At 45.4% G+C, this 19,866-nt stretch overlaps 1 protein-coding gene across 1 annotated transcript; it reads left to right on the top strand.

The window, feature by feature from the left end:
* The first annotated feature begins 9,922 nt into the window (after positions 1-9,922).
* Positions 9,923-19,252, top strand: Prox2 (prospero homeobox 2). The gene is made up of 5 exons (XM_051196161.1): positions 9,923-10,004; positions 11,486-12,936; positions 16,274-16,381; positions 17,645-17,839; positions 19,067-19,252. The coding sequence occupies exons 1-5, from the start codon at positions 9,923-9,925 to the stop codon at positions 19,250-19,252; spliced, it is 2,022 nt and encodes a 673-aa protein (XP_051052118.1).
* Positions 19,253-19,866: the final 614 nt, after the last annotated feature.

Below are 19,866 nucleotides of genomic sequence, written 5' to 3'. Positions count from 1 at the left end.
GTTCTAAAGCTGCCTAAGCAGGGTTAAATCTACACTTTCACTTCCTCCACCCTGTCTTCACACCTCAGTCCAAGATCTTCTGAAGCAGGAAGCTAATCCTGCCTCTCCCTGTTTAAGGTCTTCCAGTTGCTTCAGCCTGTCTATAAAGCCCACACTCCTGCCTAGCCCGTGCCTGATAATCTGGCTTCTGGGTTCTGATCTTCATCCTCGTTTTCACAGATGCTGAGCCTTAGTCATAATTCACTGCTGGCCATCGCCCGGTGCACTAGCTCACTCCACATCTTTGTGTGGGCTGTTCCTTTCTATTTATCTAGAGACTTTTAATTCCCCTTTAAGTTCCTTCCTGAATCCTTTTCCTGTTCCTGTCTGGCAGAGTGAGCAAGTACTTTATAGTTCCAAAGTAGTGTGTCTGTATCCCTACAGTGCACTATACCATAATGACTTATTTAAAACTGTCTGTCTTGGGGTCAGAGAGATGACTCAGTGAGCATTCATTGGACCAGCGTTCTGTTCCTAGCGCCCATACCAGATGGCTCACAACCAACCTTTATCTCCAACTCCAGGGGGTCCAAGTCGTCTGGCTCCATGGACACCCCAGAACAGACACCCATAATTAAAAATAATAAAGTTAAAAAAAATACCAACAAACCTGTCACCTCTTGTTGGCTAAGCTAGGGGAAACCAAGACCATTCTCTCTTCTTCTGAATTGTCTGCTCACAGCACAGTGAGTAGTTAGCCAATAAGTAATTGAGAAATGACAAATACTTCTGTGCTTACAACGCTGCCGAGGAATACAAGAACAATAGCCAGGAGAGATGTCGATCCAGCTGCTGAGGTTGCTGCTAGCATTCCTTAGATAGTTGCTTAATACTTTCTGGGTTTTGGTTTTGTGCTAATGCTTCATGCTTGCTAAGTAAGTGCTCTGTCACTGAGCTACATCCCAGCCTCCCCACACATAGTTACATAAGTTTTTCATGGCTTTTAGGGTTAATTTTTGGGATCCTTCTCTAAGTTTAGAAGCTCAAGCTTAGGTATGATGTAGCAAGCATATATACTGGAATTTTACACCCATATTAATCTTTGATTTTTTCTATTTTTGTATTGTATTGTTTTGTGTTTTTGAGATAGGATTTCTCTGTGTAGTCCTGGCTGTCCTGGAACTTACTCTGTAGACCTTGGCTGGCCTCAGACTCATAGAGTTCTGCCTCCATCTGCTTCCTGATGCTGGGAATAAAGGTGTGGGCCACCACCACCCAGCTCATCTTGGGCTGGGCATGTTCACACAGGCTTATAATTCAGAATTAAGAATGTTGAGGTAAACAGGGTTATGGATTCAAGGCCAGCCTGGTCCTTCCTCAAAAAGGAGAGTAGACAGGGAATATAGCTCAGTGTAGACTATTTACCCAATCCTAGCATGCAAAAAACCTTAGGTTTAATCCTCAGTACTGCCAAATTTAAAATAAAAAACAACATGAATACATTTGTATATGATTGCATGAAAGCCCTTCCCAGAGACTAAAGGTTGAAATTGTCTTCTGTGGTCTGCAAGGTACAATCCTATAAACTAGTACATTCTTCTGGTTTGAAGCCTCTCTAGACACAGCACTGCCTACAGTGGTTCCCAACCTTCCTGATGCTCTGACCCTTTAATACAGTTCCTCATGAGGTGGTGACCCCCAACCATACAATTATTCTTTTTTGTTGTTGTTTTTTATTTTATTTCTTATTTTACATATCAATCCCAGTTCCCTCCCCCTCTCTCCCTCCCTCCCACGCCCCCCTGACCACTGTACCATCCCATTCCCCCCACAATAAAATTATTATTTCTACTTTATAACTGTAATTTTGCTACTGCTATGCATCATAATGTAAATATCTGTTTTCTGATGGTCTTAGGCAACCCCTGTGAGAGAGTTGTTCGATCCCCAAAGGGTCACAACCCACAGGTTAAGAACCATTGGCCTATAGGGACATGTGTTCATAAAAGCAAGTGGCATCAGGGTTCAGGGCTTTGGGTTCAAATTCCACCATTATAGCCTCAATATGCATATGCATACATGACTTAGTTCATTGTTAAATTAGAAACAATGCACACTTTCAAATTTCATAAAAATTTTGTGGTTTTTAGAAAGGATTAACTCGTTCCATGAGTGGAAAACTCCAGTCAGTCGTTAGTTCACCTTGATTACACACACAATGCCATATAGGGCCACTGTGTACTATCAATGACACCCAGATTTCATCTACTGATACACGAAGCTAAATTTAAAATAATGAATAGATGTAGCTATAGTGAAAATCCAGACCCTTCTGGAATGCTACTTTTGAACTTAACTGAAATGGAAGCACAGCCCTTGTACCGCTCTGTGACTGAATTTTTTTTTTTTCCTCTCTGCATTATGTTTTGAGGATTAATTCACGCTGATAAGATGAACTATCCTGTTATTGATTTTCTTTCTTTTTTTAAGATTTTAAAATTTTATTTAAGGATGGAACCCGGGGCTTCTGGAAGGACAGAAGCAAACGCTCGCTCTTAACTGCGGAGCCATCTCTACAGCCTGACGTTCTGATTTTCATTGCTGCATTTTACAACATTCTTTTCACTTCCCAGGCTGAAGAGGAGAAAAATGTAAAATTCTGGGTGATGATTTGGGTATAAGCAGGTTCTCCTCAACTCTATCACAAATGGGCCTCCCTATCAGCAACCAGCCTCCCTAATCGTGTTCCAACTTCTGCTGCACCGTCGAAGATCTGAGGTGCCAGATTTTGGTGCTAGATAGAATTCAGACTCCTGGGCTTGCTGGAAGGGTCTGAAGGCGATCGCTTTGGAGGTGTCTCACCACGGAAGTTGGAGGCAGAGGTCAGGAGCTGAGGCGGAGTAGTGGGGAAGCTAAGCAATCCACACTCCAAATCTTCAAAGGGCTCTGTAAATTCCCAACAAGCAAGGAAAAGATGGCATTTCAAGAAACACTCTGAGCTGGCTTTCAGAGAACCAATTTGCAATGGGGGTGGGAAATGACAGGGGTCAGCCAACCAGCTCGGGGACTCGAATTTGCATATTCATAAGCCCCCCATGCTGGTTGGCTATGCTAAGCAGCCCACTGTCCTCAATAGGGTTTCATCTGACAGATAGTGTCTTGTATTGAGAAGGGCCAGAAGGCTCCCCCAACTCAGCCACAACACCTGGTCGACTTGGGGAGGAAGACAGGAAACCAAAAATCACTTCCTGACGCTGGCTCTGACTGCCCAAGGCTGATGAAGACTGGGTAGCTTCACTAATGGGGATCAGACCTCCCTGAAGACTTCTCAGTAAGTAATGCTGTCCCCTCCACTTGCCTTGCTAGAGTCCATTATTGTTGTTGTTGTTAAATGCTTGTAATGAAAATTTTCAAATATTAACTTATTGTTATTACATTGTTACATTTGCTTTATTTATTTTTACTGAAATATTTTCAAATGAATTCCAAACAGAGATAGTTTACTCCCTCAAACTACTCCATATCCAATATCTGTAAAAATTGAAGCTCTTCCTTTGCGAGGGTCTGGTACCATTTCTCCATGAGTAGGTGATTGTCACATCCCATTTAAAAAAAAAAAAAAAATGGAATCATCAGAAAGTGTGGCTCTGGGGTCAATTCCCGAGGGCAGAGCCATGATTATCCAAGTTCTGTGATGCTCTCTCTCTCATCAGTTTCCAGGGAAATAACAAAACGTTTCCCGAAAGCCAAGTTTATCTGTATGTAATGCCTTTCTTTCTCCTTACGACACACAGGTTAGCACCTTTCTGGAAACTAGATGCTAAAAGATTACAATATTTTAAATGCTTTTTTGTACCCTTACCTTCAAAATAAAATGTCAGCAATTCTCCCAATGGTCCCCCCCTCTTTTTCTCTCTTTTCATTTTGTTAGTGGACAATATTCATAAGTCTGGGAAATCTCTGTATCAGTCGCTTCAGGTGTCACATTTCTGTGGCTATGGGGAGAGGGGGTCCCTGTACCTCCATAGGAAGAAAAGAAACTGCAGTGAAGGAGGTGCCTGTTCCCAGCCCTGGCCCTAGGTGTGAGTGACCACTACATGGTATCCTTACCACAAAGCTTAGGATACTGACTACTGTCAACCCTGTTTTATAGACAAAAATGCTAAGCAGGAAGGCAGGACTTGCACAGGTCACTAGAGAGTTAACCATTCTGATGGAAACCCAGGAGCCTTGATTCCTCCATAGTCCACCGCCAACCATGCCTCAGGCTGACAGACTTCTCACCCAGTGGGGTCTGTGCCTGCCTATGGATAGGGCTATGCAGAAATGGCTTGGCAGTATGGCCCTTCCTCATCCCTGTTATCGGCAAGTGTGTTCAGAGTAGGGACAATGCAAGGGGCCTCTCACTGTGAAAAATGACACAGAGATGAGGTTATGTATGAAAACACCTCACTATAGCCAAAAGCACTGAAGGGCTTTGGGATGTGCTACCCTAACAGGTCTTATATTGGAAGCTGCCTTTAGTTGTGCCGGGTATTTGGGTACTTAGGTGAGAGGCTTATTAGGTATACAATGAGTTAAGGAAAAAAGCATTGATATAAATGCTGTTGAATGGTCATTGTTATAAATTAATCACCAATGGAGGGTCCTTAGGTCTTCTGCATAGGGTAAGATACTTTGCTCCATATTTCTCTTAATGGAATTATGGTTGGCAACACCAAGACACAAGGCTAGTGTGGTTGGAATATAACCAAGTCAAGGGAAGGAATGGGTGAAGCAAAATACTGCAAAGGCAAATCCTAAATGGTCCTTACAGGAAGCTGGCAGCTTGTCAAAAGAAGTCAGAATAAATTTTCTTATATAAATTTGGATTTAGCTTCAGTGACAGTGATGTTAACAAGTTAACATCTCTCAGGCTTGCCAGGGTGCCCTTTACCCAAGGACTCCCAAGAACTCATCTGCTTTATCACCTGGTTCCCCTGCCCTGGTTGGAGTATGCTGTGGCCTAAATATGTACTCACCACAGAAGGGAGACATGGCCTGAGAGGGGCTGCTCACTCCTGAGCTGCTCCCATGGGCACATATCCCTTCCCTTTGGCCCACTCAGGCAGAGCTTTGGGAGACTGCCAGGGGTATCAGAGGGGAGGGCACAGACTCGAGGAGAAGGGCCACTGTGTTGGGGTATATGAGAGCAGCTGGGGAAGCCACCGACATAGCTTGTCCTTGAGCTTTGTCACATCAGCTGTAGGGGAAATGCATACGGCCTCTCTTTTGTCTATCATTTGCTTGACATTCAACCTCAGCTGAATTTTACACTTTTTAGATATAAAAGTTCTCTATAAATGTCCCATTATTTCACCTGTTCTGTTTCATGATTATGCATATAAGCTAATTTTGCTTCTCTCTTTTAAAAAATGTCTGGAACATAGAGATATGTGGTATGACAGAAAAATGAAGGGAGTTTGTGTTTTGGGACAAAGTCTCATTTAGCACAGCTGTCCTTGAACTTGTTAAATGGCAAGATGACCTTGAACGCTTTTTCCTTCGCAAGACAAGGTTTCTCTGTATTGCTTTGGAGTCTGTCCTGGAACTTACTTTGTTGACCAGGCAGGCCTTGAACTCACAGAGTTCCACCTGCCTCTGCCTCTGCCTCCTGGGATTACAGCTGTGTGTCACCCTGTCTGGGTTTCATGGAACCCATGGCTTATACAGGTTACACAGGCACTGTACCAATTCAGCTGAACCCCAGCCCTGAAAGTTGCTGTTTTAAATATATATATATATATATATATATATATATATATATATATATTTAGTATACATACACACATACATACATGTATATAAGCACATATTATACACGTTACTTGTATGGATGTGTGTGCACATGTGGTGTGCTTGACCATGAGGACATGTGTGGAGGCCAGAGATATTTCCTTTCTTTTCCTTATTTTTCTCACAGAACAGCAAGCACTTTATCCACTCAGGCATCTCCCCAACTCTTATGAAATTTATTTTTTAAATGATTAATGATTATTTATTGTACGTGCTTTGATGTTTTGCCTGAACATATGTCTCTGTGAGGGTGCCAGATTCCCTGGAATTGACAGCTGTGAGCTGCCTTGTGGGTGCTGGGAATCGAACCTGGGTTCTCTGGAAGAGCAGCCAGCACTCTCAAACACTGAGCCATCTCTTAAAGCAGTTTTGTGTTCACAGCAAAAATCAATGAAAAAGAGTCTTCCCCTATGAGACCCTGATCCTAGCTAGTATTGCTTCCCATACAGATTTTACTTTTTTTTTTTTTTTTTTTTTTTTTTTTTATTAGTTTGTTTGCTTTTTGAGATAGGGTCTCACTGTGTAGCCTTGGCTAGCCTGGGACTTACATATAAACCTCTCAGTGACATCCACTCGCCTCTGCCTCTGGAGTGCAGGAATTAAAGGCATTCACCACCATTCCTGTCGAAAATCCAAATGTTAAATAAAAGCAAAAGTTTCCAGTTTTATTATTTATCACTATTTATTTTTATTATTTTTTTAGTTAGCAAACAACACAATAGTCTTCATTGTGAGATTCCCTTACATTTTACATCATGTTCACCTTCCCATTACCCCCTCATACCCCTTCCTCTCTAGGCCCAGATTGCCTTTTTCTTTTAAAATTTTATTCATCTATTAATTTTACTCTCCCCCCCCCCTCTCTCTCTCTGTGTGTGTGTGTGTGTGTGTGTGTGCACCATACACCTGAAGGTCAGAATACGACTTTGGATATCATCCTCCATCACTCTCCAGTTTTTCGTGCTGAAGCAGAGGTCTCCCCCTAAACTTGGACCTCATGTTTAACCAGCTAAGCCAGAAGCCTCACCCATCCTCCTGTTTCTGACCCCGTCACCACAGCAGCTCACGAGGGCTGTAACTCCAGTTCCACAGGCCTTAGCGGCCTCTTTTGACCACCACAGGCACCAGGCAGGTATACAGTGCACAGACAAAACACTTAGACACATAAAATAAAATAAATAAACCTAAAAATAAAAAATCTTAACGATGGGCTCAGTGGTCAGGGCTTTAGTCCCAGCACTCAGGAGGCAGAAATAGGTGGATCTCTGTGTTCTAGGCCAGCCATGGCTACATAGTGAGGCCTTGTCTCAAACAAATACACAAATGAAGTTTATTATATATATGAGTGCTAATGCTAGTGTTATTCATAACAGATAGTTAACACTTCTGTGCAATCATTATGAATTAGGAACTGTAATACATGCCAGTGTTAGTTCATCGGATCCTCCATAGCTCTGATATTATAGTTTTCCCCATCTTAAAATTGATAAAACTGAGGTCTACAGAGTTCTTACAGCTAGTTAAATGGCTTGGGGGGGTGCCAATAATTTTAACACATAGTGCACTAACACCACCATACACATTATACTACAATACCAGCAAAAGACAGGAAGGAGTTTAGTATCAAGAGAGAACCCTTTTGTTTTTGTTTTGTTTTTAAGACAAGTGTCTTATTATGTAGCCTTGGCTGTCTTGGAACTTACTATGTAGACCAGGCTGTCCTTGAACTTACAGAGATTCACTTGCCTCTGCCTACCAAGTGCCGGAATTAAAAGCAGGAGGTGCCACTATGCTCAGATAAGAGAGTGGTGGCACACACTTTTAATCCCAGGGCTCTGGAGGCAGAGGCAGGCTGATCTCTGTGAGTTCGATGCCAGCCTGGTCTACAGAGTGAGTGCCAGGGAAGGCTCCAAAGCTACAGAGAAACCCTGTCTCGAAGTGCCCCCCCAACTTTAAAATAAATTATATTAACATATATTATTAACATATAATTTAGTAATATTCGTTATCTATAATTAATCTATAACTTCCATGGTATTGTTGAAATGGGTGTTAATTAGCATGAAAGAGGAAAAGGGAGGCTACAGAATTATATCTGTAATACCATTTTGATTTTCAAAGTGACACTATTATAAGAGATTTGTATAAATTTCTCATACACAGGGAATATAGTTTGGGGAGGGAAACGATTTTTCTCTGAGAGACAGCATTACAAGCCCTTCGTTTTTCTTCCCGATACTTTTCTGTTTTTGGGGAGTAAGTTGATCTCCTAGTTTACACAATCTCGGGAGAGCACCAAAGCTTGTTTCTGAGGTGTGACGACTGCATCTGCTGCTGTACATTGCATACGGAAGTACTGCTAGTTGATTTTCAAACAAAGAGCATCATGCTTCAGCTGTGTTCGGCCGGACAGATGCTCTGAGTGGCATGCTGGACTCAGCCCAGAGGCAGCTAGTTTCTTAGCACGCACAGATGTCCCGTTTCCATGACGGTCTTTGCAGACGTGGCTGTGAACAACTGACCATCTGACCATATAGATCCTAGCTGGATTTCCGATTTTCGGCCTCAAAGTGTCTCTGTTCCTGTTGCTTCACTTCTGGCCTTGGGCTGATGAGACAGTTTAGTCAGTAAGGAGCTTGCTGCCAAGCCTGGTGATCGGAGTTCAATCCCCAAGAGCCATGCGGTGGAAGGAGAGAACTGAGTTACTCCTGGGAGTTGTCCTTTGACTTCATATGTGTGCCGTTGCATACTCCTGCCCTCCTACCCCAACAAATGGGCAAATGTAGAAACACTACGGCCCAGTATGGTGGTGCACTTCTTTAATCCCAGCATGAGAGGTCAGGCGGTAGATGTCTATGAGTTCAAAGCCAGCCTGGCATACATAGCAAGTTCCAGTCTAGCTAGAGTAACATAGTGAGAGTCTGTCTCAAAACAAAAAATCAAAAGCAAAACAAAATGCATATGCACACGAAACAAACGAACCAACCTGCTTCCATGTTGCTGTCTTTTACTGTAGTACTGCTTTGTGGATCACACAGACTCCTGGGACCTCAGGAGCGATACAATAACTTAAGTAGCCCACAAAGAGATTTGGCAAAGGCAGTGTGCAGTTTCTGCTCAGTTAATCCATCTGCCTGTCTTTATCTTTCTGCTAATTTTCCAAGTCATCTATTTTTATTTATTTTAATTATTATTTTTATTTTTTAACCCCAGCACTCCCACTGAGGAAGCAGAGGCAGGTGGATGTCTGTGAGTTTGAGGCCAGCCTGATCTACATTCCAGGACAGCCAGAGCTGATTACACAGAGAAACTGTGTTTCAAAAAACAAAACCTTTTTTTTTTTTTTTCTTTTGAGACAGGGTCTCACATATAACCCTGGCTAGCCTGGAACTCTTTACATAGACCAGAATGGGCTGCCTCTGCTGCCCACATGCTGGGATTAAAGGCTTGCTTTGTTTCATAACAAGGCTCTGTGATAGGTGCTTAAAGGAGCTGAAACAAAGGACAGTCATCCTTTGGTGTCTGAGGAGACTGGTTCCAAGCCTCCCACTGGCAGGTACCGATTTCTTCACAGCAGGTTTCACACCCAGAAGCAGGCTCCTGCTCTCCCTCCTAGACCAACAATTTCCTGAGCATGGACTGCCAGTTGTCTAGGAATTTAGCAGAGTCACTGTATCTTTTTCTTTCTTTCTTTCTTTCTTTTTTTTTTAAAAGAACTTTGACCTTGAAGAAACCTTGTGGAAAAATAGTGATTGTTTTGTTGAGGGGCTTTGCAGCCATCCCATGACACTGGTCACAAGACACCCCAGGCACACCTGAGGCCCTTCTATTATTGTGTATTGCAAAACATACATGATAAAGGACTAAAATCATGGGGGGCATGTGATGCTCTCCTTTAGTAAGACATGTAAGTTAGATCAGGGACCTTGGTATGAGGAAATACTTTGGGTAGCAATTAATAAATACTTCTTTGTAAGGCTGTTGGGGGTTCAGTCTATCAGCATTCCTGCTGTCACGTAGACCTTAGAATTTCCAAGCAGGTGCTCCATGAGCAGTTTCAGAGTGGAGAGTTAGGCTGAAAGCTCACCGCCGGCGGCTACAGTTCGTCATGGCAGCGGGGGCTTGGCAGCAAAGGGTGAGGCACCCTGCCCACAGCCAAGAAGCTGAGACAGGGCTGGAAGCGGAGCAGGGTGAAGAAACCTGGAGCCCCCAGTTACCCACTTCATCCAATCAGGGTCCTCCGAAGCCTACCTGCATGTGTTCAAACCCATTGGCCTTGGCGGGCATTTCACATCGAAACTTCACATATATAATCTCTTATTTACTAATACCAGTGTCTTTGTGATGAAACAAATACAATTAATTATAGAATTGAACTTAATTATGCAGTTAATTGATATAATTATTACTATATTTATTATTTTTATTATTTTTGTTTGTTTGTTTTCGAGACAAGGTTTCTCTGTGGGTTTGGAACCTGTCCTGGAGCTCGTTCTGTAGATCAAGCTGGATCAAACTCACAGAGATTTGCCTGCCTCTGCCTCCTGAGTGCTGGGATTAAAGGTGTGCGCCACCAATGCTGGCAATGTAATTAATTTTAACATGATAATTCATCATCACCATCATCATTATTATTTGAGATGATGACAAAGCAAAAAAGGAAGACTCTCTAAAGATCAAATGTCAGGAAAGTCTGAGAGAATCATAAAGCCTACTTACTGTTCATCAGTAATGAAGGAAGGAGAGTACTGTGCATCAGTAAGGAAGGAGGTAGAGGGTAAAAACAAAACAAAACAAAACAAAAACCCACTCCATCTGGTTTCAAGGATGCAGGGCAGCATTTCAGTCAAATAGCAATGACTCAAACTTGTTTCAAATAAGATTCTTGGGCTCCTAATACTTGGGCACCTGAAGCAGCAGGGTTACGGACCGGGTCAAGGGCAGCATGAATTATAGTGAGACACTGTCTCAAAAACCAAACAAATCCCAAATCCGGGGGTGTAGCTCAGTTGGTAGGGGCACACATGTAATCTCAGCATTCTGGAAATAGAGGCAAGAGGGTCAGAAGTTCAGAGTCACTCTCAGCTACATAGTAAGTTAAGGCTAGTCTGGGCTACATCAGACCCCACCCCCCACCCCCAGGGTCCTAATTGGTCCGTTGCTATTTTAAGTGAGTGCCCAGGTGATTGTGTTGCTCTTGCTCATTCTGGATCTGATCAGGTTTAGTTTGACTTCAACCTGTGCATGATCTAGCAAAGACCTCTGCCCTGCTAAGAGCCCGGAAAAGTTGGTCTCCATCATCATCATTTGACAGGGTCTCACTATGTGGCTCTGGTTGTCCTGGAACTTATGATGTGTACCAGACTGTGCTCTAATTCAGAGAGACCCATCTGCCTCTCCCTCGTGAGCGCTGGGATTAAGTGTGTGCACCATCACACCCTACTATCACTATTTATTATTCTGCCCCCACAGATTTCCCCCGCCCCCAAGACGTTCACTTTTGGAAACTTCTCAAAATGGGGCCACAGTGAATATGGTCTGGGAGCCAGTTGGAAATGCAGAATCTGAACTGAAATCTTTCAAGCTCCTAAGGTGCTTTCTTTGCATATTCAAGTTTGAAAAGCATCGCTCCAATTGGCTTCTGTTGTTTTCTTCCTGTCTTTCATTTTAGGAGTCTGCTGCGGAGGTTCTGTGGCCCTGGCCTTCCTGAATCCTGATTCTCTCCCCTCTGAGTGTGAGGCAGAACCTTCAGCACGGTCTGGCATACCTCTCGCTGCTCAATTCAGCAGCATCCTTAAAGACCCTGCGGTTCTTCGGGGGTCCCTGCACAAGCAGCCGCCTCCCACCTTGCTTTCTCCTCCATCCCAGATCTGCTCCCACCTGGCAGAAACCTGCATGGAACGCGAGGGAAGCCCACCCACAGCAGAGCTGGGCAGAGACTCCTTGCCCAGTGGTCAGCTGCCCAGCTCCAGCCTCACTGATGCCGACTGGTTTTGGGATGAGAACATCCAGGCAAAGAGGGCCAGAGTAGAGACTATTGTCCGAGGCATGTGTCTCTCCCCTAGCGCTATGCTGCCAGGCAGTGAACGAGCCAGGGAGAGCTCATGCTATCCGGGAAAATCCCGGGAGCGCAAGAGGAAGCAGAGTCTTCCCACGCACCAGGGTCCCCAGAAATCAGGTCCTGCCTGGGATCACAGGCTCAAGAAGGGGGGTACCCGGGTGAAAGAACAGCTTCATCTACTGAAGCAACAGCTGAGGCATCTGCAGGAGCATGTCCTACAGGCCACTGAGCCCAGAGCACCAGCGCAGGGTTCAGGAGGTACTGAGCAGAGAAGCCCCCCAAGGGCAAAGCAGAGGAGCAACTTCCTGTCTAGCCCCTGGACCGTGGAGAGCAAACCCCACCAGAATTCTAACAAGGACATCTGTGGAGCAGTAAAGTCCAGAACGGTTGAGGTTCAACCGCAGGCGGAGGAACCCATGCTCTGTCCTTCTGGATCACAGGCTTTAGTGGAGGCTCTAAGGAAAGAACTAAATAGGGCCGTGTCCCAGGCTGTGGACTCAGTATTACAACAGGTGCTCCTGGGTCCACTACGCCACCTCACCCGGCAGGAACCAAGTTGCCAGGGGCTAGCCTCAGAGGGCAGAAGCCATGCTTCACCTCCAGGGAGAAGTGCCCATAAGGACCCACTTGCTCTTACCACCCTGCCTAGGAGGGTCCAGCCACAAGCAGGGGTTCCCTTGGGCAATTCATCATTGGCTACGCCTCTAGACTCTCCCATGTGTCCTGTCTCTCCAAGAACAGTTCCCAAACCGTATCAGAGTCCCCTAGCAAACTGTCCACTGACAGCTGTGCCTTCCCACATCTGGGAAAATCAGATTCTCAGTCAGCTTCTGGGCCGGGGATCTGATGGCCATTGGAGTGGCAGCCCTCCCCAGGACTCACTGTCCCAAAGTCGTACCTCCCCAGAGGCCACCCAGCAACCTTGGGTTTTGAGTCAGCAGCAGCTTCCTCTGTCTTTCACCACTGTCCATCTGGAAAGCCGGCCTCTCCTACCCTCTGTGAAGATGGAGCAGGGTGTGCTGCCGGGCATGGCAGACATGATTCCTTTCTCTTCCATCCACATATCCTTTACTGATCATTGATGGACCATGGTCATCACCCCGAGAAACAGGAAAACCAGAATTCCAGGAGGAAGCGGGGACAAATATCTATGTTATACAGGAAACGGCCTGGAACTCATTATATACTCCAATTGGCCTTGAATCTTGGCAGTTCTCCTGCTACAAGGTGGGATTCAAAGTGCCAGCTACCATGCCTGCTTTCTTCGGGTTTACTTAATATGCGTTTGGCCTTTCTTCCTCATGCCTCAAGGCCTATTAATTTCATAACCAAGTGGAAACCATGTTCTAGGACTTAAATATGGTAGGGAGGTTCATTAACTTTATGACCCATCAGATTCTGCCATGTGTGACATGATTTTGTTTGCTTGCTTATAAACTCAAACGGACTCCCAAAACTAAGAGGAATAATTGGGCTACCAGCTGCCATTCTCCCAGGCAGAGAGGGTCAAAGGAGTAACCTCATCCGAGGTATGGCCTCCCCAAACCTCTTAGTCCTAAACATACTTAAGGGACCAAGAACTAAGGGATGGAAGGGTAGTTTCTCTCAGAGAATCAACCCCTCAGAAACAGCTGGAAGAATGAGAGGTCTTCAGCTTAAGAGAAAACTGTCACTTATGACCCAGCACTTGGGACACAGAGGCAGGCAGATCTCTGAGTTCAAGGCCAGCCTGGTCTACAGAGTGAGTTCCAGGTCAGCCAGGGCTATACAGAGAAAAAACTCTATTAGAGAGAGAGAGAGAGAGAGAGAGAGAGAGAGAGAGAGAGAGAGAGAGAGAGAGAGAGCGCACACACGAGCTGGGCATACAGGACACTTCCCACGCCATGGGAAAGCCTGAGCCAATCAAGCTGGCCAGCAGCAGTCTGGATCTTACTATATTGCACTTATGACCACCGGGCAGAAAAACCCCTTCTTTTCTTTTCCTTTCCCTTTCTTTCCCTCACTTATTTATTTGGTTTTGGAAGACAGTGTTTCTCAATGTAGCTCTGGGTGTACTGGAACTCACTCTGTAGAGCAGGCTGGCTTCACACCTGCCTCTGAGTACTGGGATTTTCTGCCCAGCTGGGAATTGTTAAAATGGAGGAAAATGTAGCTTGGATAACTACTTGGTTAGTTTCTTTTCTCTTCTTTTTTTCTCCTTTTCTTTCTTTCTTTCTTTCTTTTTTGAGACAGCGCTTCTCTTTGTAGCTCTTGGTTAGTTTCTTAACTGTGTGATTTCTCAGAGCTTTTACTATGCTCAAGTCAGATGTGACATTTCAAGAGATTAAGGGCAGCCCAAACTCTTAGGGCTTAGAACCTTTTCCAACAAGCATCTTGGAGGACCAGTGTACCAGAAAGCAGATTTTGGATGTTGCTTTTCTTAGCAAGCGGTGGGTGGGGAGCTTCCCACTGACCATATGAAGCCTTGAGGTTACTGGGTGCGAAGCCCAGGTGTAAACCGTCCTGTTTGTCTGGTGGCTTCAAGGCTCTAAGCCCTGGGGTCCAGCGCCAGCCAGTTTCTTAAATGATTTGAGCGCCCCCTGCTGGTAAACGGTGGTAAAACCATTCCAAAGCTCAGGCTTCCCTGGAAGTCAGTGAAACACTATGGCAATGCTAAGAAACATTTTATTCTCAAGCACTCCTCTTTGGGTAATAAGGATATCTTTATCCAGCCTGGGAATGGGAAGTTCTACCTGCTGTGTCTTTGATAAGCTATCTTTTTTTTTAAGACATGATTTCTCTGTAGCTTTGGAGCCTGTCCTGAAATTTGCTCTGTAGACCAGGCTGGCATGGGGCCTTCTGCTGGAGTTGAAGATCTCTCATTGAGCCACAAGCTCACCACTTCAGCGAGGCAAGCTGGCCCGCAAGCTCTCAAGCAGGATCCTTTCCTGTCTCTGCCATTGGCTTACAGGCATCTGCAGTCATACCTGGCTTTTTTACGTGGGTGCTGGAAATTCCATCTCAGGCCTCATGCTTGAGAAGCATACTCTTAACCACTGAGCCATCTCTCCAGTCCCAAGAAATGAGTCTTCTTAAGGAGGAGGGTCTGTTGCCTAGTGGTGGTGGTGCACACCTTTAGTGCCAGGACCTGGGAGGCAGAGGCAGGTGGACCTCTGTGAGTTCAAGGCTGGCCTGTTCTACAGAGCTAGCTCCAGGATAGCCAGTGTTGCACAAAGAAACCCTGTCTTGAAAAACCAAAAATTAAAAATAAAAAGGTGGGTCTTAGGGCCAGGTGGTGGTGGTGCATGCCTGTAATCCCAGCTCTCAGGAGGCAGAGGCAGGCCGACCTCTGTGAGTTCAAGGCCAGCCTGGTCTACAGAGCAAGTTTCAGGACAGGCTCCAAAGCTAAAGAGAAACCCTGTCTAAAAAAAAAAAAAAAAAAAAAAATACAGCTTAGCAGTCTGTGGGAAGTTCTGCCAGGTGCCAGGTGGGACGCAGACAGAGCCCAGAACACAGACTTCTCCACAGAGAAGAGCGTGGTGGGGCCGATACTTTGCCTGACGAGCCAGGAGACCACTGAGGCGGCTGTTCTTACTTTCTAGGAAACGGAGGTAGAACAGAGGCAAGTCCCTACCTGAGGTTTCAAAGTACTGTGTCTGTGGCAAAGCTGTCTTCTCCCATCCTACCCTGAAAAAGCACACAGGACGCTGTACTGTACAAGTCAAGAGATGACGCTCACACACCAAGATGCTTGAAAATTGTGCAACCTAATGGTGCACATGGCTTCCAGCTCATCTCAGCCATTTCCAGAAAAGAAAATTACAGCAAATTTCCCATTCAGTCAAGAAAAAAAGAAATACAACAGAAACCACAGAGAACAGGCAATCATTACTTTGAAAATCCGTCAGAATTATTTGATACACTGGTTTATTATTATCTGGAGACAGGGTCTCAAGAACCCTCCCAGGCTGAGTAATTTTGAACTTCTGATCCTGCTGTCTCCATCTTCCAATTCCTGGGATTACAACTGTGCATCTATAACTTGATGATTTTGTCTTAACAAAATCGGCTTAGACTGGGTCTCTTTGCCCTTTATTGCCTCCCTGTCCAAAATGCTTGCATCTCTTAGAGGCCAGCACTGGCTTGGCTCTGCAGGCACAATCTCTTTGGTAGTTTTAGTGGAAGGGCTTAGGCTGCTGCTCTCCCCAACACTCTGCTTCCTTTCATGATGGCTGCTTTCCCTGGGTAGATGGAGAATCCCTGCTTCTACAGTCCCGGGTCACTCAGTAAGGCTTGTGCTTGCATGCCTTTGAGAAAGTCTGGTGAGTTTTACAAGTGTTTCCCGTGTTTGTGGACGTGCCATGAGCACAGATGGTAAGCTGGTGTTTTCAGATGATCTTTTCCTTGACAGCAAGCCACATCCAGGAAGGCTTAAGCCCTGGTCACTTGAAGAAGGCCAAACTCATGTTTTTCTTCGCACGGTACCCCAGTTCCAGCCTCCTGAAAGCCTATTTCCCTGACGTACAGGTAAAGTCACACATTGTGTCTCAGTTTCTGTGTAACTCCCCAGTTACTGTGTTTGCCCAGTGTAAGTCCTAGGTCTTCATTGCCCTTCACGGTATTGATGAACTGGTGCAATTTCCAGTTCTGAAACTGGAAGAAATCATGGCTCTCCTTATACCATGAAAAGCTGGGTTCCAGAATGCCTAGGCCTTTGAGCAGTAGATAATCCCAGAAGCTCACGGCAAGTTTAGGCAGGGGAGGACTCTTGGGTCTAGTAATTATTCTTTGGTGGGGCCTTATGAAACACAGTAAGTGGGACTAGAGGGCGGCTCTGCTCAGTGGGTAAAAGCACTTGCTGCCCCTGGAGTGGACCCACATTTGGTTCCCCGGGCCCACACAGCAGCTCACTGCCATCTTTAATTCTAATCCCGGGGATCTGATGCCCTCTTCTGGCATCTGCTGGCATAAATACATGTGGTGCACAGACACACATGCAGGCAAAACACTCATACACAAATAAAAATAATTTTCTTTTAAAAACTGGGGGTTGAATATAGGACTTGGGGCCTGGAAGGCAAGAGTTCTACCACTGGGCTATTGCCCTAACCCAAATCTTTTTTTTTTTTTTTTTTTTTTTTTTTAAAGAATGTAAACAGTAGGGAAAAAGGTACAGCGGTGCTGCACGTGTCTAGTATGCATAAAGATATGGTTTGATCCCCACTCAAAGTATGTATGACATCAAAGTTACATCCAGACCAAGTGAGTTGGTAAGGAAAATCAAACTGCATGTTGGAATCAAACCCTGCCTGTACCCACAGGCAGTTTCTGAGATCCACTACTCATAAGTTGTGAGGTAGGGCTCTTAATTCTTTGGAATAACCAGAGTCTTTGAGGCCTTTCAGGCATGTAAATCCCCACAGCAGGCACTGATTCACATTTCCATTCATTCCATTCCTTCTGCTCTCTGAGCCACACCCTTACCGCCCCCCCTCCCATTTGGGCCCTCACTCCTCCTGGCTCTGGGGTCCAACCCAAAGTCATGCTTAGACACATGGAAAAAAGCCTAAAAATCTAGTATATAAACTCTATCTTCCAGTGAGTGTAGGAGTTTTGAGTCTACCTGCACAGGGTTGGCCAGTACCTGTAGCTTCCTTTTCTGAAGGAGAAATGGTTGGTTGGTCGTTAAAGCCATTCACATTAATCCCAAATTGAACCGTACACTGACAGTTCTGATTGCGAGTGCCCCCCCCCCAAATGTCTGACTTGATGAACTCCTTGTTCCCACAGTTCAACCGCTGCATCACCTCTCAGATGATCAAGTGGTTCAGCAACTTCCGTGAGTTTTATTACATCCAGATGGAGAAGTACGCTCGGCAAGCAATTTCAGATGGTGTCACAAACCCCAAAATGCTGTCGGTTCTCCGCGACTCAGAGATTTTTCGAGTTCTCAATACACACTATAACAAGGGAAATGACTTAGAGGTAAGGTGAGATCTGAGATGTGTTTTCTTTGAATGGCTGGCTCTCTGAAAACATGCCCTCTGTGTCCTTAAGTCACTTAGAATCACAGCAACCAGAGAACAATCTCTGTATCACCTAACCTTCCTCCAAGCAACAGGTGGATAAAGCAAATGCAGGCAGCCTGATCAAATCCTGGTTGGCCAGGATTTTACCATCCTGGACTTATTACTCTGTAATTACCAAGTTACACAGACTGTTGGCCTTTTTTGCCTCAGTGCCAGGCAGTGTAGCACCAAATGCTGGGCTCCGTTGTAGCATCTGGGTTTTCTGACAATCTCTGCTCTTACTAACACATGGCTCTTCTCAGTAGTATATATATGGCAAATTCAAATTCTTTCTGGATATAACAAGGCCGAAGAATCCCAAACTCTTGGGGCCTCCATGAAGGTGCATGGTGTTGCTTTAGAGCCTAAGTGTCAAGTGGCACGGGTAGGCTCCTTGGTGGCTGGTAGCTGTTTGGCTGCCACCTTTTTCTTCACGTGCCCGGTGTGTCTGGCCACAGGCTGCATTTCATCCTTCTTGCTTTTCTCACGGTGATCACAGGAATTCATTGATTCCTTCAAGAGTGTAAAGGCTGCTGGCTTCCTCTTGGAAACTGAAGCCTATCTATGGGAGAGGAAAGGGGTAGAGACAGCGTGAGGTGGCAGCACTGTTCTACCCTTCCATGTGGGGATGGTCATTTGGTAGGCAGTGCAGCAACTGCCCACCCTAGCTGCATCTGGAAGGCCTGTGGGACATCCTATCACCTATGGTGCCAGTTTGGGTGAAGGTCCTGGACCAGCCCCTTCAAATGGCTTTGTAAACAGGGATTTAAGCCTTTGGGATCTGAGCTCTACAGGAGGGTGGGATAGGGAATGTCGGACAAAAGCTTGAGAGTGCTCTTTCTCACAACAGGTCTAGGGAAAGGAATGCTACAATCTCTCATTTCCTTTCAATTAATTTCCTGCTTAGTTATTAAAACATGCCTAATTGATGGAGCGAGCAACTCCTAAGTCTCCAATACTTGCTTCCAAGACTGTCTCCCTAGGTGGTCATCTAAGATCTGTGTTTCACAAGGGAACAGGGCAGTCCTGGGCTGCAGAACCTGGGGTGGCAGGGCAACAGGCATCACTGCCAGAGGGCTTGCCATGGTGCCAGCACTTCCAGCCTCATCTCTTCCTTTTCCTGGGGGTGTCTTTGGGAATGCAGGTCCCAGACTGCTTCTTGGAAATTGCCACCTTGACATTACAGGAGTTCTTCAGGGCTGTCTCCGCAGGGAAAGACACAGATCCTTCCTGGAAGAAACCCATTTACAAAATTATTTCAAAACTGGACAGTGACATCCCAGAGATACTCAAATCTTCCAACTATTCCCAGGAACTGTTTCGAAGTTAGAGAGAGGAGAGAGAGAGAGAGAGAGGAGAGAGAGAGAGAGAGAGGAGAGAGAGAGAGAGAGAGAGAGAGGGAGGGAGGGAGGGAGGGAGAGAGGGAGGGATGGAGGGAGAGAGAGAGAGAGGGAGGGATGGAGGGAGAGAGAGAGAGAGAGAGAGGGAAAGTCAAGTACAATGTCCTGTAGTTCCAATACTTGAGAGGTGGAGGCAGGAGGATCAGGGATTGGGCAGCTTTGGCTACATAGACGGACGATCAAACAAAATGAGTAGACTGGCCCAGGATGGCCCAATATTTGTCATAAATGGCAGTCTTTAAGAGGGCACAAGAGGACCCCCTCCTGTGGGTATAACTGCCATTTTGAACACTTGTTTCCTTGTGCAGAATCATCAGAGACTTAACCTTAACCACAGTGTACCAACTAAGCCCACCCATGTGTAGGTAGTGACTGGCAAAGAAACACAAGTTTGGCATCAGAAGACTTAAAAGTCAGCGCCACTGTCATTAAGTGCTGTGACGCTGATAACTTCCTGGTTATTTCTGCAACTCTAAAAGGAGATTCAGAGCCAGGCAGTGATGACACACACTTTTAATTTTAGCATTCGGGAGGCAGAGGCAGG

Source organism: Phodopus roborovskii, unplaced genomic scaffold, assembly GCF_943737965.1.
Source record: "Phodopus roborovskii unplaced genomic scaffold, PHOROB, whole genome shotgun sequence".
Taxonomy (NCBI): Eukaryota; Metazoa; Chordata; class Mammalia; order Rodentia; family Cricetidae; genus Phodopus; species Phodopus roborovskii.
This window is presented reverse-complemented; position numbering and strand designations above follow the sequence as displayed.